The 27,465-nt window shown below is 58.2% G+C and overlaps 2 protein-coding genes across 3 annotated transcripts; both read right to left on the minus strand.

Annotated features, from left to right (window-relative positions):
- Positions 1–2,679: 2,679 nt before the first annotated feature.
- Positions 2,680–9,211, minus strand: LOC147414026 (peptidyl-prolyl cis-trans isomerase H-like). Of its 2 annotated transcripts, XM_086476160.1 has the most exons (9): positions 9,146–9,211; positions 8,477–8,541; positions 8,089–8,112; positions 7,533–7,577; positions 7,048–7,090; positions 5,990–6,082; positions 4,358–4,445; positions 4,023–4,063; positions 2,680–2,770 (listed from the first exon to the last, which is right to left on the minus strand). In XM_086476160.1, the coding sequence occupies exons 1-9, from the start codon at positions 9,209–9,211 to the stop codon at positions 2,702–2,704; spliced, it is 534 nt and encodes a 177-aa protein (XP_086332286.1). In that variant the 3' UTR covers positions 2,680–2,701. The 2 variants fall into 2 exon arrangements, with proteins under 2 accessions (XP_086332286.1, XP_086332287.1); XM_086476161.1 differs by lacking the exons at positions 7,533–7,577; positions 8,089–8,112.
- An 11,084-nt stretch (positions 9,212–20,295) lies between these two features.
- On the minus strand, positions 20,296–26,816 carry LOC147414027 (peptidyl-prolyl cis-trans isomerase H-like). Its single transcript, XM_086476253.1, has 9 exons — positions 26,751–26,816; positions 26,071–26,135; positions 25,683–25,706; positions 25,127–25,171; positions 24,642–24,684; positions 23,584–23,676; positions 21,952–22,039; positions 21,617–21,657; positions 20,296–20,364 (listed from the first exon to the last, which is right to left on the minus strand). Exons 1-9 carry the CDS (start codon positions 26,814–26,816, stop codon positions 20,296–20,298), a joined length of 534 nt encoding a protein of 177 aa, XP_086332379.1.
- Between the last annotated feature and the right edge of the window lie 649 nt (positions 26,817–27,465).

Here is a 27,465-nt window from a genome sequence, read left to right on the forward strand (position 1 = left end):
CTCATCCAAGCTCTTCCTACTGTCTCAAACATTTCAAGGCTGCTTCTGCTCCCTTATCCTGTGCTGGGTCTAGCTAGCTAATTGCTGCTCACTACTAAGCTATGCTAAATTCACTCTTTACTCCCCAGATCAAGCCTGGAGCCAGCAATACGCTGCTTTCCCTCAGGAAAAAGTACAGTGAATTTGGGTACCCGCCTCAGCAGTGCAAACCTCAGCACTGCAGCTGGCAGGCAGAGCTCCCCCGAGCCGCCTGCAGCCAAGCTCCTGCCTCAGCAGCCCCCCAGGGAAGGGCCATCTGGACACATTTCCCGAGCAGCACCGGCAGCCCAGCCTCTCTCTTTTTGGTCACCTCTATTTCACAGCTGTCACCAGCTTCCAGTTTGCTCCTCGCTCTTGGGAATCTTTAACCCTCCTCCCACAGGAGAGACCCCTCTGGAAAGCGTTCTCGGGGCTGCAGAGGAAAGGGGCGGTGTGCTTTGTGTTTCTTTCATCACCTGGGATTCTGCAGGTACAAGCAGGCGAGATGCCTCGGGCTGGACAGAAGTGAGCACGAGTGACTTCAGGAGCTGTGCAGCCCCAGGAATGGAGACCTGGAAATCCCGACAGCCGGAGCCTGCTTCAAGGACTTCAAACAGCCCCGAGACAACAGAGCACACCAAAGCCCGCCTGCAGGATCTGTCCTCCAGCACATCAGCGCTTGCCACCTCGCGCTGGGTAACGCCCAAGCAAAGGGCGCGGCCCGCACCTCCCCAAGACAGCCCCACACAACACACTCCTGCTGCCCGAGGAGCGGCGGGACGTCCCCGGGCGGTATGAAGCGCCTGCAGGTGACAGAACAGGCTTTGTCCCAGCTCCCTTACGTTTTCATCTGCCGGATGAGGAAACTCACGCCGTAGCCCAGCCCCCCCGAGGGGCGCTTGCGTGTCCCCCAGCAGGTAGGTCAGCTTGCAACCCAATTCTGGAAGGAGAAAGTCAGTTTTTCCACCGACCGGCAGCCTCAGCTGCGCCCTCGGTAACCGTGCAGGATAAGGAGGCCCAATTTCTGCTCCTAGAGCATAAGCATTCTTGGCTTCCCAGCCCAAAGCCCTGCCCTAACACCCACGTCGCACCCAGGTAAATTCCTCTAACGCCCGTGCCACACGACAGCCCGACGGCCTCGTGCCGCCACGCGCCAGGGGAGGTTTTACAAACGCTTGTTTACAACACGACTCGCCCCAGAGCCCAGCAAACTCACGGGGATGAAGCCTGCGCCGCGCCAATTCCTTCTGCTTCAGCAAGGCTGCGTGTAGAAAGGCTCTGGCTGTTCCCAAGACGCCAAGAACCTCTCTGCCAGGCAGCCCGACTTACCTGCCCAGTAAAGGAGCTGCTGTAGGACGGCACTGCCGTGCTCTGCCATGCTCCCTTCACCCCTTCTTGCCCATTTCGCAATCGCCCAGCAGCAGGGCCCCGCACCACCACGCCCAGTAGAAGCTCCCTGCTGAACCAGCTAGGGACAACACACGTTGCTGAAGACTCTGCAGTCCTCCTCACCTGAAGAAGAATCTCTTCCCGAGCACGTCAACTGATGCGCTCTGCACGCATATTTAACAAAATTCTTTATTTACATTTCAAAATGAGAGAAAACCCAAAAAAGGTAAGATGCCAATGATGAAGTAATTTCAGGAGAACGTCAAGAGCGCGGATCTGGCCTGCAGAGAGGACTGGGGCAGTGGGGGAACCGGCTGGAGATGGAACGGCATGGAGCCAGCACAGGCCTAAGCACCGGCAAAGGAACGCTGAAACGCAGAAGAAACAGGTCCGAAACGCTGGACGGCCATTCCCGACTCATCCTACAACAGCAAGACCGTGCAGTGACACTGGGTGCCGCCTCAGCGGTTTTCACGGGAGCGCTACTTGCTGCACGCATCAGCTCACCCTGAGCCAGAGAACGCGGGCGTCCTCCTGGGTCTCCATGCCGGGCCTCTGCACCCGCCTCCGAACCCAAACCCACCAGCGCCTCTTTCTCCCGGCTGATTTTAAAGGGTCTGGACAAGTAACTGACTCAGCTGGCTGAAGCTGGGCAAGGCAGATGCCCTCCTTGTCTCCAGCAGCTGAGAGGCAGCAGGCTGCAGAAAGGCAGTTCCTAAAACCTGGCTGGGAAGTCAGCGAGGTGGCACCGGCCTCGTCCCTAGAAGGGAAAAGCTGCCGGTCTCAAGCTGGATCTTGGCCAGAGATCATGTGCTCCAAGCAGAAATGATGAACAAGCCTGGGCCTGAGGACAGCCCTAAAGGGGACCCCACCCATCAGCACGGGTCTGCCCATCTGCAAGAAAGCCTGGGAACAAGGTCGTCCCTCTCTTCAAAAGCCTATCGACGCCACCAGAAGTACCAGGGAAACGAAAGAACAATTACATCCCCTGTTGTCACTTCATCAAGCAGGAGGAGCTCCCCAGAGTCTGGAGTGCCACAGATCTGAAAGACTCTGTTATGGAAGCGGGGACAAAGTGTCTTCGTGGGCAATTCCAGACCTCTCTGGAAATCATCGAATGGAAGGCCAAAAACGGTGGGGATTTGCTGGCGCTTCACTGAGCTGAGTCAGCTCTCTACAGACTCAAAGGACTGCGAAACTAAGTCAAGAGAAAAGGAAAGGAGCAGAGCAGCCCAGAGGCTGATTGCACTGGCGGCCTGCGAAGACACACTTACCCCATTTCTGTTTCACTGCTCTACATTTCCCCGCACTGGGAGATCACAACTGGCAGCTTGGGTTTGTTGTTTGGACCCGTCGGCACATTCTGAGGACAGACAAACGTATAGCGTTAAACCTCATAAAAGCTCGGCAAATCCCGCGAGTGACAGGTACTCCAAGACCGGCTGAGAGAGAGATGCCTACAGCATCAGGAACCGGGAAATCCAGACACAGCTCCGAGTCGCACAGAAGCACCATCACGCATTTGGGCAACGGACCCAGCCATAAGCTGCTGCACTCTCTCTGCGGGCAGAGGTTTGGGATACAGACCAGACCCCGATCCCTCCAAGGGGAGGGAAGGCACAGAGCTAAAGCCAGAGAGCTCCTCCTGAGATACAGCAGGCATCACGTCGCTTGAGGCTGCTCTGGCCTAAAGCTTGAAAGTTACTAATTACAGCTGCAACACGCGAAGCAAACTTGCCTTTGTACGGCCTTTGCGGAATCCAAACACCAGACAGTCCCACAGCAACCCTCATTCTGAACCTCTCCTTCTGCTGGACTCAGCTGCTCCTTTCTGAGTCTCTTACTTATTTCCCTCAACTCGCCCCTCGCTGCAGTGACGCACAAGGCAGGCACACCGCAACCCTGCCATCGGTGCTCCTGGCAAAGAGGGTCAGCAACACGTGCATCACACCGCGCCGTACCCTTCCTTGCACGGGACCTTTTCTCAACACCGGACGGGGGTCAGCTCTGTGCTCGCCCCGCTTCCCAGACCGAGGGTGGAGGCCCTTGCGCACATTAGCCAGGCGCGGGCCAGGGAGTTAAGTTTCGCCCGTCTCGAACTCACCGCTGTTTGTTACATCTCCTCATCTACTCAGACACCCAGTCACGACGCTGGAAGCCCTTCAGGAGATGACTTTCATTTTTCTTATCAAACACGCTGATCACGGATCAGCAGAACTGATCATTCAGCATCCACGGAATAATCCCGGGCAACGGCACAGAAGTGATCTGCTTCACACCCTCGTCTGGGTTGCTGACGGAACAGCTTTTCAATTCAGCTTCCCCAACAAATGCAAAGCGTCGCAAATAAAGCCACAGGAACACAATCCCCGCTCAAAGACCAACCAGCAACCACGACAGCACAGCATTTCTAAAGTCAATCTATAGGACAGCATTTGCCTCAACGCCTTTCCTGCCATTTTATAACAACGACAACCGGTAATACCAGTTATCAACGCTGCTGTTCCCTGGTACCCTGTAAACAGACAGCGGCAGAGAACAGAACCACCCTTGTCAATCCTCTGTACCACTTGCCCAAGGGGACGTTCGCGGAGAAATGGGCAAATTCAACTTACTTCCATTTTTCTCATGACCAACAGCCCATCGACGATTTTACCTAGAATGAGAAAATTCTTCCATCTCAATACGGCCGGATTTACCTTTGCTCCCCGCCACTCATCACAGGTACATGCACTTTTGTTCCCGCTGGAAAGTCTGGTGCAGTGTAAAGCTACTGGCCACGTCAGGGCTGGCTTCCGAGCTCTAAACGGGCAAAGGAAACGATCCCTCTTAAAACGTGCTCCACAAGCGAGGGGCGAAGAACAAGCAGTCCCCGGCTGTTTCTTCGAGCAGCTGCGCCACAGGCAGTGTCCCTCAGCCGGGACGCCAGGCTGCCGCTGCCGGTACTCACCGAACACGACGGGTTTCCCATCCAACCAGTCACATTTGGAGCACGTAACGAAAAACTGACAGCCGTTGGTACTGGGACCACTGTTTGCCTGGGGGGAGAATGGCAAAATACCAACAGTGTACAATCAAAGACTTGCCAAAACCGAAGGCAGACGCGCCTCACGTAGGAAAAAGCTGTTGCTCTAGACCCAGCCTAGCTTCTTTTTAGCTTGTGGCTACACAAACCACGGGCAGCAGATACGCATCCGCAGGAGAGCACCCCGGGCTGGGACGCGGCACGCCACCCAGTCTGGTCATGCCGCTCTCACCAACTTCCCACCGTACTTCTACGCAGGCACGTTCAGCACAAGATCGCGCTGAAATCTGGGCTCTAGGGCACGCTCCTGAAAAAAGGCCAAACTTTTTGGTGGCGAGTCCTTCCTGGCTGCAGTATTGTCCCGGGGAAAACTGAAGAGACAGAAACCAGGGCAGAAAAAAAAAAGCAGCTTTCTGCTAGTTGGAAGGTTTCCTCAGGACAAACCAACCCAAACGTGTCTGTTCTGACGACCAGGATGAGAAAGGCAACGATCCCAGCGGCACAGGGCTCACGGAACAGCGCGATGCGGACGGCAAATTGAATTCACACCTGAGCGCAGCACCCGGAGCGTGCGCGCTCTGCTAAGAACACGGCTCTGCCACGCTTAAGTCCATTCCGGTTTTTCAAAGCTCTTTGGACACCCAGGAGATACTAAAGCCCGTTTCTGGGCCGGCAAGTGAACTGGGCACGTTTTGCAGCTGCAGGGCTGCACGGGACACAGTCCCGTGGCAGTTTTACTTATCGCTAGCCAGCTGCGGAAGGACCCAGCTGGGAGGGACCACGGCTTGGCCCGGCAGAGCGACTCCGGAGCCACGCCGCTTTCACACAAAGCTGCCGAGACCAGCGCGGGATCCCTCGTCCCACGCCACGGCACACTGCTCGCTTAGCTGTGTCGTGACACCTCTTTCTGGGCCGTGCTTGGAACGGGAGGAGTAACTAATGCACATGGCGAATGCTCTAAGCAAGTGCTTTAAGGGCAGGGCAGCTCAAAGAGCTGGGCGAGAAGCAGCTGCGGACAGGAACGCTGCAGCACCGGCTCCGCTTGCTGTCTGTGGCCAAAGTCAGGGTACTGTTCCTACCAGGCAACGGGCAACGCTTGCAGTTTTTCCTACAGCGTGGAACAGGAAGCCTATGTTAGCAAAGGCACCCTGGGAACGCTGCTACGGCTTCGGAACGCCCCACCTCTTTGCCTCCCCCTTGCTGAGGTCAGTGCTCGGTAACAGCATCGGGGAGGAAGAAAACCCCACCGCTTGCCACCCTACACAAACCGCAAGAGCCACCAAGCTCTTCTCAAAGCTCATCGAGCAAAGCCTGCCCCAGCCCTCCAACGGGGGAAAAGAAAGGATGCTGCAGGATCATCATCGGGACTTCGCTGTTCCTCCACGCATTAACCCACGAGCAGCCTTCTGACGAGCACTCACACAGCCGGTCTTTCAGCCCTTGGGTCCAGCGGTGGAGATGTCTGTTGCCTGGCAAATACCCGATACACCCAGGAAAAGGGCACAGAGAAAGTACCTAAAGCTTTTCCGTCTTACAACGGCAGTGTTTTCTACTCACCATAGAGAGCAGCCCAGGAGCAGAGTGTTTCAGCTTGAAGTTTTCGTCGGCAAAAGGACCCCTGTATATACTGGCTACTCCGGTGCCGTCTCCCTGGGTGACAGAGGTGCCCCGTCAGCCTCAGCGCTTGTTCTGAGCCAGCGCTACCCAACGGTTCAGTTTATTAAAACACAAATTTAAAAGCCCCACGCAAAAGGACAGGGCTCAACTCTGCCCCAAATGGATGCTCCCCTGCCCTCCATACGCACCAGGAGCCAACACATTCAATGTCTGGTGCAAGCCCTAATGCTTGAGCAGCTCCAGGGGGAGGAATAAAGCCCGCGGGGGCATCGCAGCAGCATCGCAATTAGCGACCACCTAAAGTCTGCTGCGGCTGAGCCGCCCGCCGTGCGGTCACTCCCCTCAGTGACTTTCAGACAACCAAGTTTTAGGAAGTTTGGATTAAAAAAGCTTCATCACGCCCCCTCACGTTTTGAAACACTTCCAGAAATGAAATCATTTTACTGGGTCCTAGGACAGCCAAGAGACCCCGCGGTCCTCCAGCCTTCCCCACACACTCTGCTTCTCCCCAACTCAGAGCACGACCACCACTGCCGGCACAAACTCTGTCCTCTTTTGGCACAATTCACTGACAAAATTGCACAGAAACGATCTCTTGCACCACATGCTTCTCGGTTCTCTACTTAAGGTCTCTCTCCGCAAAGCAAACTCGCAGGGTTTCTTGTTCGGGGGGACAGGAGAAGGCGGGGAAGGACAACAGGGTAAAAAAAAAAAAATCTTTGCCAATTTGAAAAGCCTCGAGCTGTACTGCCACGGGGCTTTTTAGAGAGGAACTCTTTGGGGGAGGAGAGGGTATGTGCACACAAGACTCACGATTCCTTTCCAAGTACATTACAGCCTGCTGCAGTGAGATGGCAGCAAAGCTACAAGGAAACCTCCAGTGACTACTGGGTACCTCAAAAGAGAGCCAACAGATCCCCCAAATCAGCACGCACCCTTGGAAACAGTGCCTATTACACCACGCAGGAGAAGCCCCAAAGGAATACAGAGGTACATACGTTTACAAAGTCACCTCCTTGGATCATTAAATCCTTTATTACCCTAAACAAGGAAAAGAATACTTAGTTCTCAGCAGACAAATGCCTCAAGAAGAATACTACGTGGTAAAAAGGAGTTTGGCCTCGCAGCAGCACCACGGAAGTTATCAGGGCCTACGAACGCTACAGTCTCAAGTCTACCACAAATATTAACTACTGGTTGCTATCAGGTGATTTGGGAGCCACTGCTCTTCGACCAGGGACAGCGATTAGGTGACAGATGCCAGAAAATGATCTCTGACCTGGCCCACCAGGAACGGGGGATCCCTCCCAGTGACCCCAGCGTACACGTCTGACAGCGCCCCCAAATCCCCCACAGCTACAGAAGGACAATTAGCTGCCACCCACAAAGGCCTCCCAGACCAGTAACGCCTTGAAGGCGCGTCTCAAAACCCCAGCTGGCTCAGGCTGCTATTTAGGTGCCTGAACAAAAGCAGGGGAATTACCTGTGGAAAGTGCTTCCTTTATAACCCACAGGGACACCATCTTTCCTGCAAGGAAATAAACAGGAACATCACTGCGACTCACTGGACAGCCCACGCAAAACCCTCCCAGGGATCCGGAGCCCCAAAGGGCTGCCCTGTACCTCAGCAGCTGCCTTGATACACAACCAAGCGCTGCAGCCTGGCTCTCAGCTGGTGCTCTCGGAGGCACAGGGAAACCTCCGGTGGGCCCTGCACATGAACTGACGTCGTTCCCTACAACCTCCACACCATCACCTTGACGGGATCCCGCGGCAAGCTGCAGCACGGGCGGCTGCGAGTTGCAGACAGGCCGTTCTAGAGCGACCTGAGCACGAACACAGTCATGCCCAAATGGCAAAGTCTGCCACCTCCGCGACTCACCGACGAGCCCGGCACAACTTCATCCCAGCAGGTTTCTCTCCCTCTTTCCTTTTGTACTGGGACAGTGAGAGAAAATCCCAAGTGACCCTTCTTCCTACTTGCCCAGCCCTCTTTCTCGCAGTAGCCTACTTAAAAAGACCCACTAGAACCCACTCACCTGAATTCCCCCGTACAAAACTGCCTGGAAAACAAAAAAGAGAGCAGAGCGTGAGGCACATCCGTCGGCCCGTGGCAAAATAACCGGGCGGCGAGGAGAGCCCTACCGTGACCTTAAGGCAGCCCCCTTCATAGATGCACCGGGCCTATCGGAAGCTCCACCGAGGGAGCAGAGAGGGACCGGAGGCCTTCACCTTCCAGCCAGACGGGCTCCCCCGGGGATCAGCATGCTGCACCGTCACATCTCTCTGGCAACGCAGAGAGGAGCAAAGCAGGTGCAGCAGTTCGCGGGGGCAGGCAGTCGCTCTGCCACCAGAGACGTTCCTGCACCGAAAACCCTTCGCAGGCCGGCTCCAGGCTGAGCCGCAGGAACGCCGGCCGCTCCTCACCTGAAGTTCTCCGCCGTTTTGGGGACAACGTCGGCGAACAGCTCCATCTTCATGCGGCCGACCTCCTGGGCAAGACGGCGGCCACATGAGCCTTCTGGGCCCCACTCGCACCCACCGGCCTCCCCACCGCTGCACCCAGGCAACTCCCGCCAAGTCAGCCTCCTGCTGCAACCCCAGCCCTGCAAGCCCCCTCCCGATGCAGCCCTGCACCTCCACACCCCTCCCCCGCAGCACTGCCCCAAGCCCCTGCCCACGCGCCCCTGCAACCCCACAGCCCCCGCTGAACCCCGACGCGCCCCTCCAACCACTTGCGCCCCTCACAGCCCCACGACGGACCCTGCGACCGCCCCCTCCCAGCGCACCCCCACCCTTGCGCTCCTACACTCCCCACGAGACCCAACAGCCCCCCCCGCACCCCGGCCAACCCCCTCCCGCACCACCAACAAAAAGACCCCGCCCTGCACCCCTGGCCGCTCCCCTCCCCTCCCCAACAAGCCCCCCCCGCCCTCCCGCTGCACCCCCGCAACACCCCACCGCACCCCCGCCGGCCCCTCCCGCTGCACCCGCGGCCCCCGGCCCCGCCGCGCGGCTCCCGAGAGCCCCAGGGGCCGGGGCCGGGGCCGGGGCCGGGGCCGGGGCCGGGGCAGGGGCGGCGGCGCCCTCGCCCACCTGCCCGCCGATGGCGACATCGAAGAAGACCACGGGGTTGTTGGGGTTGGACGCCAGCACCGCCATCGCGGCCGCCTCTCCCGGCAGCGGCCGCGGCAGCGGGAGGCGGGGCGCGCACGCGCCTTCCCTCGGCTGCCCTCCCTGCCTGCCGGCGGGCAGCGGCGGGGGCTGGCGGCCCCGCAGCCGGGGCTCTGTGGCCCCGGCCCGCCCCGGAGTCGACCCGCCAGGCCGGGCGGCGCCGGGAGGGTGCCAGGGGCCTGCGGAGGGCTTGAGGAGATTGGCGTTCCCCTGGGCTTTGTCCCTCGTGGGCAGCTCTCGGCTCCCTTCTTGGCAGGGCCGGGCTGCTGCCCTCTGGCCCTTGGCGCCGGCCCCGCCGGGGGAGACCCCAGCCTGCTGCCTCCAGGATGGCTCCTGCCCCCGGGGCTTTCCTGGGCAGCTTGGCAGGGCCGGGCTTCAGCAGGGGGCAGGGCCTGGCCTTCAAGCACGTCTCCTCCTGCCTTAGTGCGGGCCTGCTGCAGCGCAGAGGGTAGACAGGCCAGCTCCAGTGCCCCACGGGAGACTTCAGGGAGCGCTGGCGAGCGGCACTGCTGCGGCCATCACCAGATTGAGGATTTGGGGCTACTGCTTAGCGACCCCCTTGCTCTTCCCACCTTGCCTTGAAGAGCAAGAATTCTAATTGGCGAATAGCAGTAGGAGAGACTAATGATTATGCTGGGAAAGTAAGTCTCAAAGGGAATAAATGATCAAATACGAAATACAATCTCTATTGCCAATGCTGCTAGCACGCCCCTGTAAAGTCCCAGACCGAAGGTCTTCATTAACCAATGCTCTGTTCGTGGTTAGAAACAAGGACAGTCTGTTGTAGTCCAAGATGTCTGCCAGACAGGATTTATTACGGTACCCGCTGTGTGTAATCCTTGAATCATGACCAAAGCAGCTGCGAGCCCCTGGAGACCCAGCAGGAGCATCGACACCGTTCGAGGCCGTCTGCCCCCAAGCCCAACGGGACGCAGCGGAAACGAAGGAAGAGCGACAGCAGGGAACTGCAGCCTCCGGCAGCCTTCAGCAGAGGTGGCTCCAGGGCAGCAGCCAGGGGGTTGTGGGTGCTCCAGAAGGAAGCCCGAGCGGTCCGGGCTGTCCCAAACGGCACGTCATGGTGACCGGGTTGCCCCGACAGGTACACGGAGGAGTCGTGAAAGGCACAGCAAAGGAGACGGGGTGCAGGAGAAAGTGCAGCAACGGAGATGGGGTGCAGGAGAAAGCACACGGCGGGGCCTGGAGATGCAGCCAAAGGCACAGCAAGGAGTTGGGGGAGCCCGAAAGGCACACCGCGGGGCCTTGGGCTGCTCAGAAAGGCGTCCTTAGGGGCTTTATCGTCCTGAATGGCAGTGCAATTGCCGTGGAGATCACTGAAATTCACACCTGGGGGGCTGGGGCACCCTGAAAAGCACAGCCGCGGGCGGCAGGAGCAGCTAAAGGCTAAGTGAGACGTGCAGGGGAAGCCCAAAAAGCCGAGCAAGGGTCTCGGAGCAGCCCAAAATGTACCCTGGTGGCCTGGGGTAGCCCTCTGGCAGACAGACAGAAGGCTCTACGGTGTACCAAAGGGCACCCCCACACACCCAGGGGTTTTGGGCGCACAGAAAGGCACGTTGAGGGGCGCGGGGAGACCCAGCATCACACCCAGGGGTGCAGCGTGTGCCCAAATCCATGCGCAGGGGGGCTGGGCACACCAGTCGCTTCCCCTTGGCCCCGTGGGCTGTGTGTGTGCAGAGAGGCTCTGAGCGTGCGGGCGCCTCTGCCCCGCCCAGCCCCCAGAGCCTTATGATGTCACTCAGCCGTTCATGACGTCAGCGCACAGGTCCACTAGACCTGGGGCGCTGGCACAGTCCCTGCACACACCGTACCTGCTGGTGCTGCTGGTGCTGTGCCAGTGGCTCTGGCGGTGCTGGTGCTGCCAGTGCAGCCAGTGCTGTTGCTGCTGGTGGAGCTGGTGGAAGCGGTGCTGCCGGTGCCGGCGGTGCTGGTGCTGGTGTCACTGGTGGAGCTGGTGCTGGCGGTGGAGCTCAGCCCGTAGGCAGCTGCCCGTGCCCTGCCGATCCTCGGGGCTCGGCTCCGCCGCTCGCAGCCGGTCCCCGGCAGCGCCCGTCGAGTCCTGCCGGCCCCTGCTGCCCGGGGAGAGGGGAGGCGAGGCTGTGCAGTGCCCGTTCCCACGGGGCCATGAAGAGCATCTGGCGGTTCCTGCGGCGCAGGACGGCGCGGGTGGTGCCCGAGCCCTCCGGGAGCCGTCGTGCCGATGAGCTCCGGCCGCACGGCCGGGACCAGCTGCACCCTGCGGCCGCCACCATCGACTGCGCCCCGTTGCGGCCGGTGCAGGAGCCCGACACCGGCCGCTGGGGCAAGGAGTCTGCCCTCCGTAAGGCGCCACCAGACCAAGAAGCCGTCGAGGAGAGCAACAGCTTGGGGGGGGCGGTACGTAAACCCAAACATTTTAAATTGCCGTCCTCCTCGTAGGACGGCGCTACACGCCAGCGTGAAATCAGACCTTTCCTCGAGTCATGTCCGATGCAGAGTTGTTGACAACTCTTTTCTAAGCTGACGTCAAGCTGGTGGGAGTCCTGGTTCTCGGAAATGCTGCCCCTCTCCCCTCTTCTGAGCTGCTTTCCTAAGTTCTGCCAATCTGTGCTCTTTATCTCTGAACAGACAGGGTCGTGTTCATCCCCTTCCCACCCGAGCCCTGGAAGCCATCAGCCGTCAGATATCGTTGATGCGGAAGTGCGTCAAATAATTGTCCGATTGCTCAGCGTGCGTGAGCACATGTCTCTGGTGCAAGAAACCAACCAGAGCTTGTCTCAGCAGCTGAGCAGAGCTGAAAGAGAAGTGGAAGAACTGAGAAAAGCCCTCTCGGAAAAGACATCGGCTTTACACGTAACACAAAGAGAATTACTTCAGGTCCAGAATCAAGCAAAGGAGCAGCATGCTGTACTCCTTGAGACAGACCAGGAGACGAAAGACACCATCGAGGAGGCAGAAGAGCTGCAGGAGGAACTGGCCAAGCTGAGAAGTGAAAACCTTTTCCTCCGTCGGCAGCTGGGAGAGGCGCAGGAGACCGCCCAAGCACAAGCGGTGAGTGATGCCTTAGGAAGCGAGGCCGTCAGAGTAGAAGAAGGGGTGAGGTGAGCACTGCCCCCTTTTGATGGAATTGCAAAGGTTTTGGCAAGCCCTGAGACGCGCTTAGACATCTGTATGTACGCGTATGCACTGACTGGCTTTACCCCGCTTCCTACTTAAACGCCCTAAAGATTCCTAAAATATTTCAGAAAAAGGTCTGTTATTTGTGGGAGCATACCCAAGATAATAGAAGCCAAATCTGATGGCTCCACTCTTGTCTCTAAAACTCGGGGTCTCTGAAAATACTGGCAGTAGGGCTGGCAGGCCAGGAAGCCCAGACCACCTTCTTGCCGAGGAGATGTGCTGCAGTTTGCTACCTGGTAAATGGCAAAAGCTTGTGTTTTCCGTGGCATCACTTCTGCCGTGTTCTTGCACTAATCAGTGGGTTGGGTTCTGAAGTGTGCAGGATCAAATGAGGTGCAGAAAAGGATTATTATTGCTAATTCCTGATAAAGTGTCTGGTAGCCATTGGAGAGGTGGTGCTTCTCATGGGCTTTGACACCAAGACGTGCAGAAGTGCTTTGAGTAGAAGCATGGAAACCTTTTGTTCCTGTGACTCAGACAGGGAGGGATCAAAGGGATCCGTATCAGATCCTGGCCTATACATTCAGAAGGTTTTTAATCCATGTCCAAATTCAGTCCGAGATTTCAAAGCTGCAGCAAAAGCTAAAGGATTCAGAACACCAACTCCTGGTGGCAGAGGCCCATGTTTCAGACAAGAAACTTCTGGAGGGCGAACTGAAGGGGATCCGAGCAAATGAAGCTTGTGCGCAGCAAGAACTTCACGAGGAGCGGCTGAACAGGTACCCAGAGCTGGGGAAGGGCTGTGCTGGGTGCGGAGGGGAGGCGTGTGCCAGCAAATGCTGCTGGGCCAGCCTGCAGCTCCCTGCTGCAGCTCCACGGCTGGCCCTAGGCGGGCTCAAGGAGTCAGGGCAGCACGGGTTTTACCTCCTTTGTGTCCTTTGGACCTGCCAGTGTCCCTGGCAGAGCTCCCCACATCCCCTCTGTGTCAGATTTGAAAGAGCTTTGGAGGCTTCAGCTGCCTCAGAAGGTGAGTGGCCCCTCCTGCCAGCCCAGTGATTTGGTTTACCCTCCAGCTGCCGGCAGGGCCCTTTCTTGTGCCGCTGGCATTGAGGATCCCGGACACAGCACGCACCTTTCACGTGCCACTGGGAGGTGGGGACAGCCAGGACGTCCTGATTTCTTTCTGCCCTCGCTGTTGCCCAGGGCAGGTGCAGAGCAGCGTGGTGTTGGGTTTAGATCCCAGCCAGCCTTAAATTCACGGAGGCAGGCCTCCACGTCAGTGTCTCACTGTCAGCCCAACGTGCTTTTAGGAAGCCCCTGGAGCAGCAGGTGGAGGAGCTGCAGCAGCAGCTCCAGCATTTGGGGGACGGAGACGTCGCTGGCCAAGACCCAGACGGAGCTGCCAGCCAAGACCGACTGGAGCGAGGTGAGCTGCCGCACAGACGGGTCCTCCTCAGCCGGGGAGATGCCGTGCTGGCGGCTGACTCCGTTTCTAAAGACTGTGTTTAAAGACTGAAGCTAATGGGACGGAGGAGTGACATTTTCAAACTCTGTCGGGGCCCACGGTGGGATTTAGAGATCAGCTTGGTGCCCAGGCTTTTTGGAAGCGTGTCTTCACACAAGAGGTGATGAGCCGTAGAGGACCGCTGCTGCCCAGGACTGCGTGACTCACGTCCCAGGCTATGGGGCAGGAGGGAGCTCGAGCTGTTTCTCTGCTGGTGTAGCCGGGATCCCCACGATCCGTGCCAGATGGGCAAGGGAAGGCAGAGGGGCTCTGCAGCTCCGCTCCCTGCCTGCTGGAGACCCAGCCCAGTGGACTCGGTGACGGCCTGCGGGTGCCATGGAGGGTGACGGACAGTCTGAGGAGGCTCTGGGGTAGATGAGGGCCGCCAGCTCCTTGGCTGGAGGAGGAGTATCCCAGACTTGGTCCAAGCGAAAGGCACCGACTGTCGCCCTGCGCTGCCTCACAGAGAGGCTGGGAGGAGCGTTGGGGCCGTGCGGGTGGCGGAGGCTCAGATGGAGTTTGCAGAATGACTCAGGAGAGGAACTTTGTTTTGTTTTCAGCTCCCCATCACGAGAACCACCAGGCTCTCTCAGCACCCTGCAGGCCACGCGAGACGTGAAGCCTGAAGGAGAAGCCGCAAGCCAAGACTCATCCTCAGGCTTGTCCCCCTCGCAAGCTTCTGAGATTGGGTACTTGAACGTAGCTTTGCCCGGAGAGACCACAGCCTCCAGCTGCAGGAGAGCCAGAGCATCAGCACTCGTTTGTAAATATAGGAGTGTTTTTAACAGTGGCGTGTTTTGGAGAGCATTACTGTCTGTGAATTGTTCAAGGAAGAGTCCTCTACTACCAGCCTACATTTGGACAGTACAGAATTGTTTGGATTACCAAGTGCAATGCCTGTTACCTAGTAGTCAGAGCGGGGAAATATTTGAAAGCTGGGTTAAAACAGGTCGGTCGTTTGACTGCTTGTTGCTTTTATCTTAGGAGAGCAAAAGTTTTCCAAAACTGAAATTTCAATTACATGTGCTTTACCAGAAGTTCTTTCCTTTTACATCTGACCGCTTGGAGGAATTACAGGGGATGGATGTTAACCTGACAGAAGATTCTACAGTGATTCCCTTTTCTAATCACCCTGATGGCGCAGCTGCACGGGGAAAGAGGTTTGTGAAATCTTGGCTTTTGGGCTCTTGGGGCAATCGCCAAATCGGCTGACCTGGCGATTTCTGTCATATAGTTCAACCACAGGATTCGACAGCTTTTTTGCAACTCGCCCAAGCGTCAGGGTGTGCGTGCGTCACCCCAGATCCCCCCGGAGGCTGGCATTTGTAGATAAACTCCGTAAAATGGAAGAGGGGTGGAAGGGGGTGAAGCCACCGGATCTCCCCCTGAACCCCAGTTCCTTGTCCAGTCCAAAATTACAAGGTTTGGAAACGAAACTGGGAGAAGTTGCCTTCCGGCACGTGCCCACTTTTCTGCGCTCCCCTCGATCTGTACTCGGACCTGGTCGTTCCCCTTTGCTCCTGCTCTTCCCCCTTCCACTTTGCTTCGTGCAAGCCTGCGGAGGGGAGCGGGAGGTACCCGAGCACTGAGGGAGGGGACGAGAACGTGCGGAGAAGGAAGATGGGGGGCAAAAGGAGGGGCTCCGAGCGCAAGGATGACGGGTCCAGGGGCCAGAAGGGAGATGGAGGGGGCGAGGGAAATGGAATAGGCGCAGCAGCAAGGAGGGGACCTGGACATCCAGAGGAGCAAAGAGGGGAGATCCTGAACGCTCGCTAGGAGTGACGGAGGGGCCTCAAGGCCCCTTCCCCAGCCGGGGGCAATCCCAACCACAGCCCTGGAGCCACGGGGCAGAGCGGCCCCGCTCCCAGGGCTGGGTGCAGCCCCGGCGCTCCCGGCTGCCGGGAGAGAAGCGGGAGTCAGCAGGCGGGAGCCCGGCAGCGTTAATCCCCGCGGCGGGGCGGGGCGGGGCGGGGCGGGGAGGCCGGGGGGGGGGGACGTGGCGGAGCTGCCTCAGACACGTCCTGAGTGCAGTTAAAGCATCGCCATCAGCCCCCGGAGAACGGCGGCGGGGGCGGGGCTGCGCTGGCGGGGAGCGGACGGGCCCAAGCGCCCCGCTTGGCGCTTGAAGCCGGGTGGGGGACCGGGTCTAACCCCCCGCCCCAGGGGGCGGGCAGCGCGCAGAGGTCCCGAGCCCCGTGCCAGCCCTCGCGGGGAGGAGGGCAAAGGGTCTGCGCTTTGCCCACGGCAGTTTGGGACCTGGCTGAGGTGCCCCTCGGCCCCTCCACGCTGCAGATGCAGGGCCCAGGCTCGGCTCCCTCTGCCTGCGCTTGCGCTGCGCCCCCAGGAGCTCCTTTGCTTTCACCTGCCCGGGCAGTTCCTCCCAGAAAGAAATGCCTCCTGCTGGAGCCGTTTCGGAGCCAGGCTGCAGCCCCGGGCCAGAGGGCTCTTCGCAGCCTTGTCTTTAATGAGCCTTTTCCTCAGCATCCCATCCTTCCTGCCCAGGGGAGCTTCTCTGCCAGAGGGAGGGGGAGAGACTGGGGGGCAGCTGCCCTCCCTTCCCCTGAGCCCTTCTCTAAGGATCACCTTTCATTTCACCTCCTCTTTGCCTCCATCCCCTACGTCTTCACCTTACGTGGGCTCAGAGAGATCCAAGAGCTCTGCTGAATTCCCCAGGGGCAAGGTCCGGGGGAAACCCAGCCTTCTTGTCCACCAAGTCACTTTCCTCGGGCACTTGAAAAATGGGCTTGCCGGTCACAGATTCCTAGCCCTGCCCTTGCCTACGTCACTCCTCCCTCAGAAGAGGAGACAAACCTCACTCACCGGCAACCACCAAGAAGGTATCGGGGAGCTGACCCATCACTCCACCACCTTTCCGACCAAGGCGTATCCCCTCGGCATCAGCCCTTGCAACATCACCCCCAAAGGACTGCCCATTCCCCCATCCTAGCGTGAAAACTGGAAGCCAGGGACCCAGCTTCCCACGTTACACCACGGCCAGGGGGGGACTGGGGCCAAGGTCAGCCCATCGCAAGAACCGATGGGGGGGTATGGCCATAGGCCTTGTCAAGCTATCTTGGTCACTTACGGTTCCAGGAGATCTCCAAGTCGGCTAACGAAGGAAAGAGCTTTCCAACAGTCATACAGTCCCGCAAGGGATCTGCATCGGGACCGTGACCTTGAAACCAGAAGGATATCAAAACTGGACGATGCTCAGGAAGTCCAGAGAAAAACAAGCCTTAAAATACAATGGCAAATAGGGAATCCACCATGCAAGGGACCCTAGGGGAGGAAATTGTGGAGACACCTTCAAATCTCGGTGATGAAGCCTGCGAGGATGTTCATTTGGGGAAGCTCTGTGACCCCTGCTACGCGGGAAGCGAGACTAGCTGATCGCAGTGACAGAAACACATGCATCAGGCTGAGAAAGAGCTGCTGCCCCTGAAGCGTGGAGGCAAACTCTCTAACTCGCAGAGAGTTCCAAAGCAGGTCTGTTTAGCACGGCGCTGGGTGCAAGGGGGGTCGCTCCTCCTAGCTGGCACACGGGTCACATTCTACAACTCTATGTATTACCTCAAAACATGCATATTCATGAGCGTCTGCAATGAGTTCCGAGAATAGCTGGGGATATTATAATTGTTTCTCAGAAAGTATTATAACACGTTTCCTCCTCTTGGCGCGCGCGTGCTGTCATCTGGTGGTCGTCCTTTGGGGACTTTCGGAGGAAGGCTCAGAGTCTTCTTCATCGTGTACTTTCTCATCCAAGCTCTTCCTACTGTCTCAAACATTTCAAGGCTGCTTCTGCTCCCTTATCCTGTGCTGGGTCTAGCTAGCTAATTGCTGCTCACTACTAAGCTATGCTAAATTCACTCTTTACTCCCCAGATCAAGCCTGGAGCCAGCAATACGCTGCTTTCCCTCAGGAAAAAGTACAGTGAATTTGGGTACCCGCCTCAGCAGTGCAAACCTCAGCACTGCAGCTGGCAGGCAGAGCTCCCCCGAGCCGCCTGCAGCCAAGCTCCTGCCTCAGCAGCCCCCCAGGGAAGGGCCATCTGGACACATTTCCCGAGCAGCACCGGCAGCCCAGCCTCTCTCTTTTTGGTCACCTCTATTTCACAGCTGTCACCAGCTTCCAGTTTGCTCCTCGCTCTTGGGAATCTTTAACCCTCCTCCCACAGGAGAGACCCCTCTGGAAAGCGTTCTCGGGGCTGCAGAGGAAAGGGGCGGTGTGCTTTGTGTTTCTTTCATCACCTGGGATTCTGCAGGTACAAGCAGGCGAGATGCCTCGGGCTGGACAGAAGTGAGCACGAGTGACTTCAGGAGCTGTGCAGCCCCAGGAATGGAGACCTGGAAATCCCGACAGCCGGAGCCTGCTTCAAGGACTTCAAACAGCCCCGAGACAACAGAGCACACCAAAGCCCGCCTGCAGGATCTGTCCTCCAGCACATCAGCGCTTGCCACCTCGCGCTGGGTAACGCCCAAGCAAAGGGCGCGGCCCGCACCTCCCCAAGACAGCCCCACACAACACACTCCTGCTGCCCGAGGAGCGGCGGGACGTCCCCGGGCGGTATGAAGCGCCTGCAGGTGACAGAACAGGCTTTGTCCCAGCTCCCTTACGTTTTCATCTGCCGGATGAGGAAACTCACGCCGTAGCCCAGCCCCCCCGAGGGGCGCTTGCGTGTCCCCCAGCAGGTAGGTCAGCTTGCAACCCAATTCTGGAAGGAGAAAGTCAGTTTTTCCACCGACCGGCAGCCTCAGCTGCGCCCTCGGTAACCGTGCAGGATAAGGAGGCCCAATTTCTGCTCCTAGAGCATAAGCATTCTTGGCTTCCCAGCCCAAAGCCCTGCCCTAACACCCACGTCGCACCCAGGTAAATTCCTCTAACGCCCGTGCCACACGACAGCCCGACGGCCTCGTGCCGCCACGCGCCAGGGGAGGTTTTACAAACGCTTGTTTACAACACGACTCGCCCCAGAGCCCAGCAAACTCACGGGGATGAAGCCTGCGCCGCGCCAATTCCTTCTGCTTCAGCAAGGCTGCGTGTAGAAAGGCTCTGGCTGTTCCCAAGACGCCAAGAACCTCTCTGCCAGGCAGCCCGACTTACCTGCCCAGTAAAGGAGCTGCTGTAGGACGGCACTGCCGTGCTCTGCCATGCTCCCTTCACCCCTTCTTGCCCATTTCGCAATCGCCCAGCAGCAGGGCCCCGCACCACCACGCCCAGTAGAAGCTCCCTGCTGAACCAGCTAGGGACAACACACGTTGCTGAAGACTCTGCAGTCCTCCTCACCTGAAGAAGAATCTCTTCCCGAGCACGTCAACTGATGCGCTCTGCACGCATATTTAACAAAATTCTTTATTTACATTTCAAAATGAGAGAAAACCCAAAAAAGGTAAGATGCCAATGATGAAGTAATTTCAGGAGAACGTCAAGAGCGCGGATCTGGCCTGCAGAGAGGACTGGGGCAGTGGGGGAACCGGCTGGAGATGGAACGGCATGGAGCCAGCACAGGCCTAAGCACCGGCAAAGGAACGCTGAAACGCAGAAGAAACAGGTCCGAAACGCTGGACGGCCATTCCCGACTCATCCTACAACAGCAAGACCGTGCAGTGACACTGGGTGCCGCCTCAGCGGTTTTCACGGGAGCGCTACTTGCTGCACGCATCAGCTCACCCTGAGCCAGAGAACGCGGGCGTCCTCCTGGGTCTCCATGCCGGGCCTCTGCACCCGCCTCCGAACCCAAACCCACCAGCGCCTCTTTCTCCCGGCTGATTTTAAAGGGTCTGGACAAGTAACTGACTCAGCTGGCTGAAGCTGGGCAAGGCAGATGCCCTCCTTGTCTCCAGCAGCTGAGAGGCAGCAGGCTGCAGAAAGGCAGTTCCTAAAACCTGGCTGGGAAGTCAGCGAGGTGGCACCGGCCTCGTCCCTAGAAGGGAAAAGCTGCCGGTCTCAAGCTGGATCTTGGCCAGAGATCATGTGCTCCAAGCAGAAATGATGAACAAGCCTGGGCCTGAGGACAGCCCTAAAGGGGACCCCACCCATCAGCACGGGTCTGCCCATCTGCAAGAAAGCCTGGGAACAAGGTCGTCCCTCTCTTCAAAAGCCTATCGACGCCACCAGAAGTACCAGGGAAACGAAAGAACAATTACATCCCCTGTTGTCACTTCATCAAGCAGGAGGAGCTCCCCAGAGTCTGGAGTGCCACAGATCTGAAAGACTCTGTTATGGAAGCGGGGACAAAGTGTCTTCGTGGGCAATTCCAGACCTCTCTGGAAATCATCGAATGGAAGGCCAAAAACGGTGGGGATTTGCTGGCGCTTCACTGAGCTGAGTCAGCTCTCTACAGACTCAAAGGACTGCGAAACTAAGTCAAGAGAAAAGGAAAGGAGCAGAGCAGCCCAGAGGCTGATTGCACTGGCGGCCTGCGAAGACACACTTACCCCATTTCTGTTTCACTGCTCTACATTTCCCTGCACTGGGAGATCACAACTGGCAGCTTGGGTTTGTTGTTTGGACCCGTCGGCACATTCTGAGGACAGACAAACGTATAGCGTTAAACCTCATAAAAGCTCGGCAAATCCCGCGAGTGACAGGTACTCCAAGACCGGCTGAGAGAGAGATGCCTACAGCATCAGGAACCGGGAAATCCAGACACAGCTCCGAGTCACACAGAAGCACCATCACGCATTTGGGCAACGGACCCAGCCATAAGCTGCTGCACTCTCTCTGCGGGCAGAGGTTTGGGATACAGACCAGACCCCGATCCCTCCAAGGGGAGGGAAGGCACAGAGCTAAAGCCAGAGAGCTCCTCCTGAGATACAGCAGGCATCACGTCGCTTGAGGCTGCTCTGGCCTAAAGCTTGAAAGTTACTAATTACAGCTGCAACACGCGAAGCAAACTTGCCTTTGTACGGCCTTTGCGGAATCCAAACACCAGACAGTCCCACAGCAACCCTCATTCTGAACCTCTCCTTCTGCTGGACTCAGCTGCTCCTTTCTGAGTCTCTCACTTATTTCCCTCAACTCGCCCCTCGCTGCAGTGACGCACAAGGCAGGCACACCGCAACCCTGCCATCGGTGCTCCTGGCAAAGAGGGTCAGCAACACGTGCATCACATCGCGCCGTACCCTTCCTTGCACGGGACCTTTTCTCAACACCGGACGGGGGTCAGCTCTGTGCTCGCCCCGCTTCCCAGACCGAGGGTGGAGGCCCTTGCGCACATTAGCCAGGCGCGGGCCAGGGAGTTAAGTTTCGCCCGTCTCGAACTCACCGCTGTTTGTTACATCTCCTCATCTACTCAGACACCCAGTCACGACGCTGGAAGCCCTTCAGGAGATGACTTTCATTTTTCTTATCAAACACGCTGATCACGGATCAGCAGAACTGATCATTCAGCATCCACGGAATAATCCCGGGCAACGGCACAGAAGTGATCTGCTTCACACCCTCGTCTGGGTTGCTGACGGAACAGCTTTTCAATTCAGCTTCCCCAACAAATGCAAAGCGTCGCAAATAAAGCCACAGGAACACAATCCCCGCTCAAAGACCAACCAGCAACCACGACAGCACAGCATTTCTAAAGTCAATCTATAGGACAGCATTTGCCTCAACGCCTTTCCTGCCATTTTATAACAACGACAACCGGTAATACCAGTTATCAACGCTGCTGTTCCCTGGTACCCTGTAAACAGACAGCGGCAGAGAACAGAACCACCCTTGTCAATCCTCTGTACCACTTGCCCAAGGGGACGTTCGCGGAGAAATGGGCAAATTCAACTTACTTCCATTTTTCTCATGACCAACAGCCCATCGACGATTTTACCTAGAATGAGAAAATTCTTCCATCTCAATACGGCCGGATTTACCTTTGCTCCCCGCCACTCATCACAGGTACATGCACTTTTGTTCCCGCTGGAAAGTCTGGTGCAGTGTAAAGCTACTGGCCACGTCAGGGCTGGCTTCCGAGCTCTAAACGGGCAAAGGAAACGATCCCTCTTAAAACGTGCTCCACAAGCGAGGGGCGAAGAACAAGCAGTCCCCGGCTGTTTCTTCGAGCAGCTGCGCCACAGGCAGTGTCCCTCAGCCGGGACGCCAGGCTGCCGCTGCCGGTACTCACCGAACACGACGGGTTTCCCATCCAACCAGTCACATTTGGAGCACGTAACGAAAAACTGACAGCCGTTGGTACTGGGACCACTGTTTGCCTGGGGGGAGAATGGCAAAATACCAACAGTGTACAATCAAAGACTTGCCAAAACCGAAGGCAGACGCGCCTCACGTAGGAAAAAGCTGTTGCTCTAGACCCAGCCTAGCTTCTTTTTAGCTTGTGGCTACACAAACCACGGGCAGCAGATACGCATCCGCAGGAGAGCACCCCGGGCTGGGACGCGGCACGCCACCCAGTCTGGTCATGCCGCTCTCACCAACTTCCCACCGTACTTCTACGCAGGCACGTTCAGCACAAGATCGCGCTGAAATCTGGGCTCTAGGGCACGCTCCTGAAAAAAGGCCAAACTTTTTGGTGGCGAGTCCTTCCTGGCTGCAGTATTGTCCCGGGGAAAACTGAAGAGACAGAAACCAGGGCAGAAAAAAAAAAGCAGCTTTCTGCTAGTTGGAAGGTTTCCTCAGGACAAACCAACCCAAACGTGTCTGTTCTGACGACCAGGATGAGAAAGGCAACGATCCCAGCGGCACAGGGCTCACGGAACAGCGCGATGCGGACGGCAAATTGAATTCACACCTGAGCGCAGCACCCGGAGCGTGCGCGCTCTGCTAAGAACACGGCTCTGCCACGCTTAAGTCCATTCCGGTTTTTCAAAGCTCTTTGGACACCCAGGAGATACTAAAGCCCGTTTCTGGGCCGGCAAGTGAACTGGGCACGTTTTGCAGCTGCAGGGCTGCACGGGACACAGTCCCGTGGCAGTTTTACTTATCGCTAGCCAGCTGCGGAAGGACCCAGCTGGGAGGGACCACGGCTTGGCCCGGCAGAGCGACTCCGGAGCCACGCCGCTTTCACACAAAGCTGCCGAGACCAGCGCGGGATCCCTCGTCCCACGCCACGGCACACTGCTCGCTTAGCTGTGTCGTGACACCTCTTTCTGGGCCGTGCTTGGAACGGGAGGAGTAACTAATGCACATGGCGAATGCTCTAAGCAAGTGCTTTAAGGGCAGGGCAGCTCAAAGAGCTGGGCGAGAAGCAGCTGCGGACAGGAACGCTGCAGCACCGGCTCCGCTTGCTGTCTGTGGCCAAAGTCAGGGTACTGTTCCTACCAGGCAACGGGCAACGCTTGCAGTTTTTCCTACAGCGTGGAACAGGAAGCCTATGTTAGCAAAGGCACCCTGGGAACGCTGCTACGGCTTCGGAACGCCCCACCTCTTTGCCTCCCCCTTGCTGAGGTCAGTGCTCGGTAACAGCATCGGGGAGGAAGAAAACCCCACCGCTTGCCACCCTACACAAACCGCAAGAGCCACCAAGCTCTTCTCAAAGCTCATCGAGCAAAGCCTGCCCCAGCCCTCCAACGGGGGAAAAGAAAGGATGCTGCAGGATCATCATCGGGACTTCGCTGTTCCTCCACGCATTAACCCACGAGCAGCCTTCTGACGAGCACTCACACAGCCGGTCTTTCAGCCCTTGGGTCCAGCGGTGGAGATGTCTGTTGCCTGGCAAATACCCGATACACCCAGGAAAAGGGCACAGAGAAAGTACCTAAAGCTTTTCCGTCTTACAACGGCAGTGTTTTCTACTCACCATAGAGAGCAGCCCAGGAGCAGAGTGTTTCAGCTTGAAGTTTTCGTCGGCAAAAGGACCCCTGTATATACTGGCTACTCCGGTGCCGTCTCCCTGGGTGACAGAGGTGCCCCGTCAGCCTCAGCGCTTGTTCTGAGCCAGCGCTACCCAACGGTTCAGTTTATTAAAACACAAATTTAAAAGCCCCACGCAAAAGGACAGGGCTCAACTCTGCCCCAAATGGATGCTCCCCTGCCCTCCATACGCACCAGGAGCCAACACATTCAATGTCTGGTGCAAGCCCTAATGCTTGAGCAGCTCCAGGGGGAGGAATAAAGCCCGCGGGGGCATCGCAGCAGCATCGCAATTAGCGACCACCTAAAGTCTGCTGCGGCTGAGCCGCCCGCCGTGCGGTCACTCCCCTCAGTGACTTTCAGACAACCAAGTTTTAGGAAGTTTGGATTAAAAAAGCTTCATCACGCCCCCTCACGTTTTGAAACACTTCCAGAAATGAAATCATTTTACTGGGTCCTAGGACAGCCAAGAGACCCCGCGGTCCTCCAGCCTTCCCCACACACTCTGCTTCTCCCCAACTCAGAGCACGACCACCACTGCCGGCACAAACTCTGTCCTCTTTTGGCACAATTCACTGACAAAATTGCACAGAAACGATCTCTTGCACCACATGCTTCTCGGTTCTCTACTTAAGGTCTCTCTCCGCAAAGCAAACTCGCAGGGTTTCTTGTTCGGGGGGACAGGAGAAGGCGGGGAAGGACAACAGGGTAAAAAAAAAAAAATCTTTGCCAATTTGAAAAGCCTCGAGCTGTACTGCCACGGGGCTTTTTAGAGAGGAACTCTTTGGGGGAGGAGAGGGTATGTGCACACAAGACTCACGATTCCTTTCCAAGTACATTACAGCCTGCTGCAGTGAGATGGCAGCAAAGCTACAAGGAAACCTCCAGTGACTACTGGGGACCTCAAAAGAGAGCCAACAGATCCCCCAAATCAGCACGCACCCTTGGAAACAGTGCCTATTACACCACGCAGGAGAAGCCCCAAAGGAATACAGAGGTACATACGTTTACAAAGTCACCTCCTTGGATCATTAAATCCTTTATTACCCTAAACAAGGAAAAGAATACTTAGTTCTCAGCAGACAAATGCCTCAAGAAGAATACTACGTGGTAAAAAGGAGTTTGGCCTCGCAGCAGCACCACGGAAGTTATCAGGGCCTACGAACGCTACAGTCTCAAGTCTACCACAAATATTAACTACTGGTTGCTATCAGGTGATTTGGGAGCCACTGCTCTTCGACCAGGGACAGCGATTAGGTGACAGATGCCAGAAAATGATCTCTGACCTGGCCCACCAGGAACGGGGGATCCCTCCCAGTGACCCCAGCGTACACGTCTGACAGCGCCCCCAAATCCCCCACAGCTACAGAAGGACAATTAGCTGCCACCCACAAAGGCCTCCCAGACCAGTAACGCCTTGAAGACGCGTCTCAAAACCCCAGCTGGCTCAGGCTGCTATTTAGGTGCCTGAACAAAAGCAGGGGAATTACCTGTGGAAAGTGCTTCCTTTATAACCCACAGGGACACCATCTTTCCTGCAAGGAAATAAACAGGAACATCACTGCGACTCACTGGACAGCCCACGCAAAACCCTCCCAGGGATCCGGAGCCCCAAAGGGCTGCCCTGTACCTCAGCAGCTGCCTTGATACACAACCAAGCGCTGCAGCCTGGCTCTCAGCTGGTGCTCTCGGAGGCACAGGGAAACCTCCGGTGGGCCCTGCACATGAACTGACGTCGTTCCCTACAACCTCCACACCATCACCTTGACGGGATCCCGCGGCAAGCTGCAGCACGGGCGGCTGCAAGTTGCAGACAGGCCGTTCTAGAGCGACCTGAGCACGAACACAGTCATGCCCAAATGGCAAAGTCTGCCACCTCCGCGACTCACCGACGAGCCCGGCACAACTTCATCCCAGCAGGTTTCTCTCCCTCTTTCCTTTTGTACTGGGACAGTGAGAGAAAATCCCAAGTGACCCTTCTTCCTACTTGCCCAGCCCTCTTTCTCGCAGTAGCCTACTTAAAAAGACCCACTAGAACCCACTCACCTGAATTCCCCCGTACAAAACTGCCTGGAAAACAAAAAAGAGAGCAGAGCGTGAGGCACATCCGTCGGCCCGTGGCAAAATAACCGGGCGGCGAGGAGAGCCCTACCGTGACCTTAAGGCAGCCCCCTTCATAGATGCACCGGGCCTATCGGAAGCTCCACCGAGGGAGCAGAGAGGGACCGGAGGCCTTCACCTTCCAGCCAGACGGGCTCCCCCGGGGATCAGCATGCTGCACCGTCACATCTCTCTGGCAACGCAGAGAGGAGCAAAGCAGGTGCAGCAGTTCGCGGGGGCAGGCAGTCGCTCTGCCACCAGAGACGTTCCTGCACCGAAAACCCTTCGCAGGCCGGCTCCAGGCTGAGCCGCAGGAACGCCGGCCGCTCCTCACCTGAAGTTCTCCGCCGTTTTGGGGACAACGTCGGCGAACAGCTCCATCTTCATGCGGCCGACCTCCTGGGCAAGACGGCGGCCACATGAGCCTTCTGGGCCCCACTCGCACCCACCGGCCTCCCCACCGCTGCACCCAGGCAACTCCCGCCAAGTCAGCCTCCTGCTGCAACCCCAGCCCTGCAAGCCCCCTCCCGATGCAGCCCTGCACCTCCACACCCCTCCCCCGCAGCACTGCCCCAAGCCCCTGCCCACGCGCCCCTGCAACCCCACAGCCCCCGCTGAACCCCGACGCGCCCCTCCAACCACTTGCGCCCCTCACAGCCCCACGACGGACCCTGCGACCGCCCCCTCCCAGCGCACCCCCACCCTTGCGCTCCTACACTCCCCACGAGACCCAACAGCCCCCCCCGCACCCCGGCCAACCCCCTCCCGCACCACCAACAAAAAGACCCCGCCCTGCACCCCTGGCCGCTCCCCTCCCCTCCCCTCCCCAACAAGCCCCCCCCGCCCTCCCGCTGCACCCCCGCAACACCCCACCGCACCCCCGCCGGCCCCTCCCGCTGCACCCGCGGCCCCCGGCCCCGCCGCGCGGCTCCCGAGAGCCCCAGGGGCCGGGGCCGGGGCCGGGGCCGGGGCCGGGGCCGGGGCCGGGGCCGGGGCGGCGGCGCCCTCGCCCACCTGCCCGCCGATGGCGACATCGAAGAAGACCACGGGGTTGTTGGGGTTGGACGCCAGCACCGCCATCGCGGCCGCCTCTCCCGGCAGCGGCCGCGGCAGCGGGAGGCGGGGCGCGCACGCGCCTTCCCTCGGCTGCCCTCCCTGCCTGCCGGCGGGCAGCGGCGGGGGCTGGCGGCCCCGCAGCCGGGGCTCTGTGGCCCCGGCCCGCCCCGGAGTCGACCCGCCAGGCCGGGCGGCGCCGGGAGGGTGCCAGGGGCCTGCGGAGGGCTTGAGGAGATTGGCGTTCCCCTGGGCTTTGTCCCTCGTGGGCAGCTCTCGGCTCCCTTCTTGGCAGGGCCGGGCTGCTGCCCTCTGGCCCTTGGCGCCGGCCCCGCCGGGGGAGACCCCAGCCTGCTGCCTCCAGGATGGCTCCTGCCCCCGGGGCTTTCCTGGGCAGCTTGGCAGGGCCGGGCTTCAGCAGGGGGCAGGGCCTGGCCTTCAAGCACGTCTCCTCCTGCCTTAGTGCGGGCCTGCTGCAGCGCAGAGGGTAGACAGGCCAGCTCCAGTGCCCCACGGGAGACTTCAGGGAGCGCTGGCGAGCGGCACTGCTGCGGCCATCACCAGATTGAGGATTTGGGGCTACTGCTTAGCGACCCCCTTGCTCTTCCCACCTTGCCTTGAAGAGCAAGAATTCTAATTGGCGAATAGCAGTAGGAGAGACTAATGATTATGCTGG

The sequence above is a fragment of the Leptosomus discolor genome, chromosome 20 (assembly GCF_034619465.1).
Source record: "Leptosomus discolor isolate bLepDis1 chromosome 20, bLepDis1.hap2, whole genome shotgun sequence".
Classification (NCBI taxonomy): domain Eukaryota; kingdom Metazoa; phylum Chordata; class Aves; order Leptosomiformes; family Leptosomidae; genus Leptosomus; species Leptosomus discolor.

Bases quoted from the DNA above. Each gene is read 5' to 3' on its own strand.
- LOC147414026 (XM_086476160.1), bottom strand. From the start codon at position 9,211: ATGGCGGTGCTGGCGTCCAACCCCAACAACCCCGTGGTCTTCTTCGAT. The intron at 6,083-7,047 runs GTATGTACCTCT...TCTGTCACCCAG, and splicing joins AAGGAGGTGACTTTGTAAAC to GGAGACGGCACCGGAGTAGC. The intron at 4,446-5,989 runs GTGAGTAGAAAA...TTCTCCCCCCAG, and splicing joins CTCCTGGGCTGCTCTCTATG to GCAAACAGTGGTCCCAGTAC.
- LOC147414027 (XM_086476253.1), bottom strand. From the start codon at position 26,816: ATGGCGGTGCTGGCGTCCAACCCCAACAACCCCGTGGTCTTCTTCGAT. The intron at 25,707-26,070 runs GTGAGGAGCGGC...TTTGTTTTCCAG, and splicing joins AAAACGGCGGAGAACTTCAG to GCAGTTTTGTACGGGGGAAT. The intron at 23,677-24,641 runs GTATGTACCTCT...TCTGTCACCCAG, and splicing joins AAGGAGGTGACTTTGTAAAC to GGAGACGGCACCGGAGTAGC.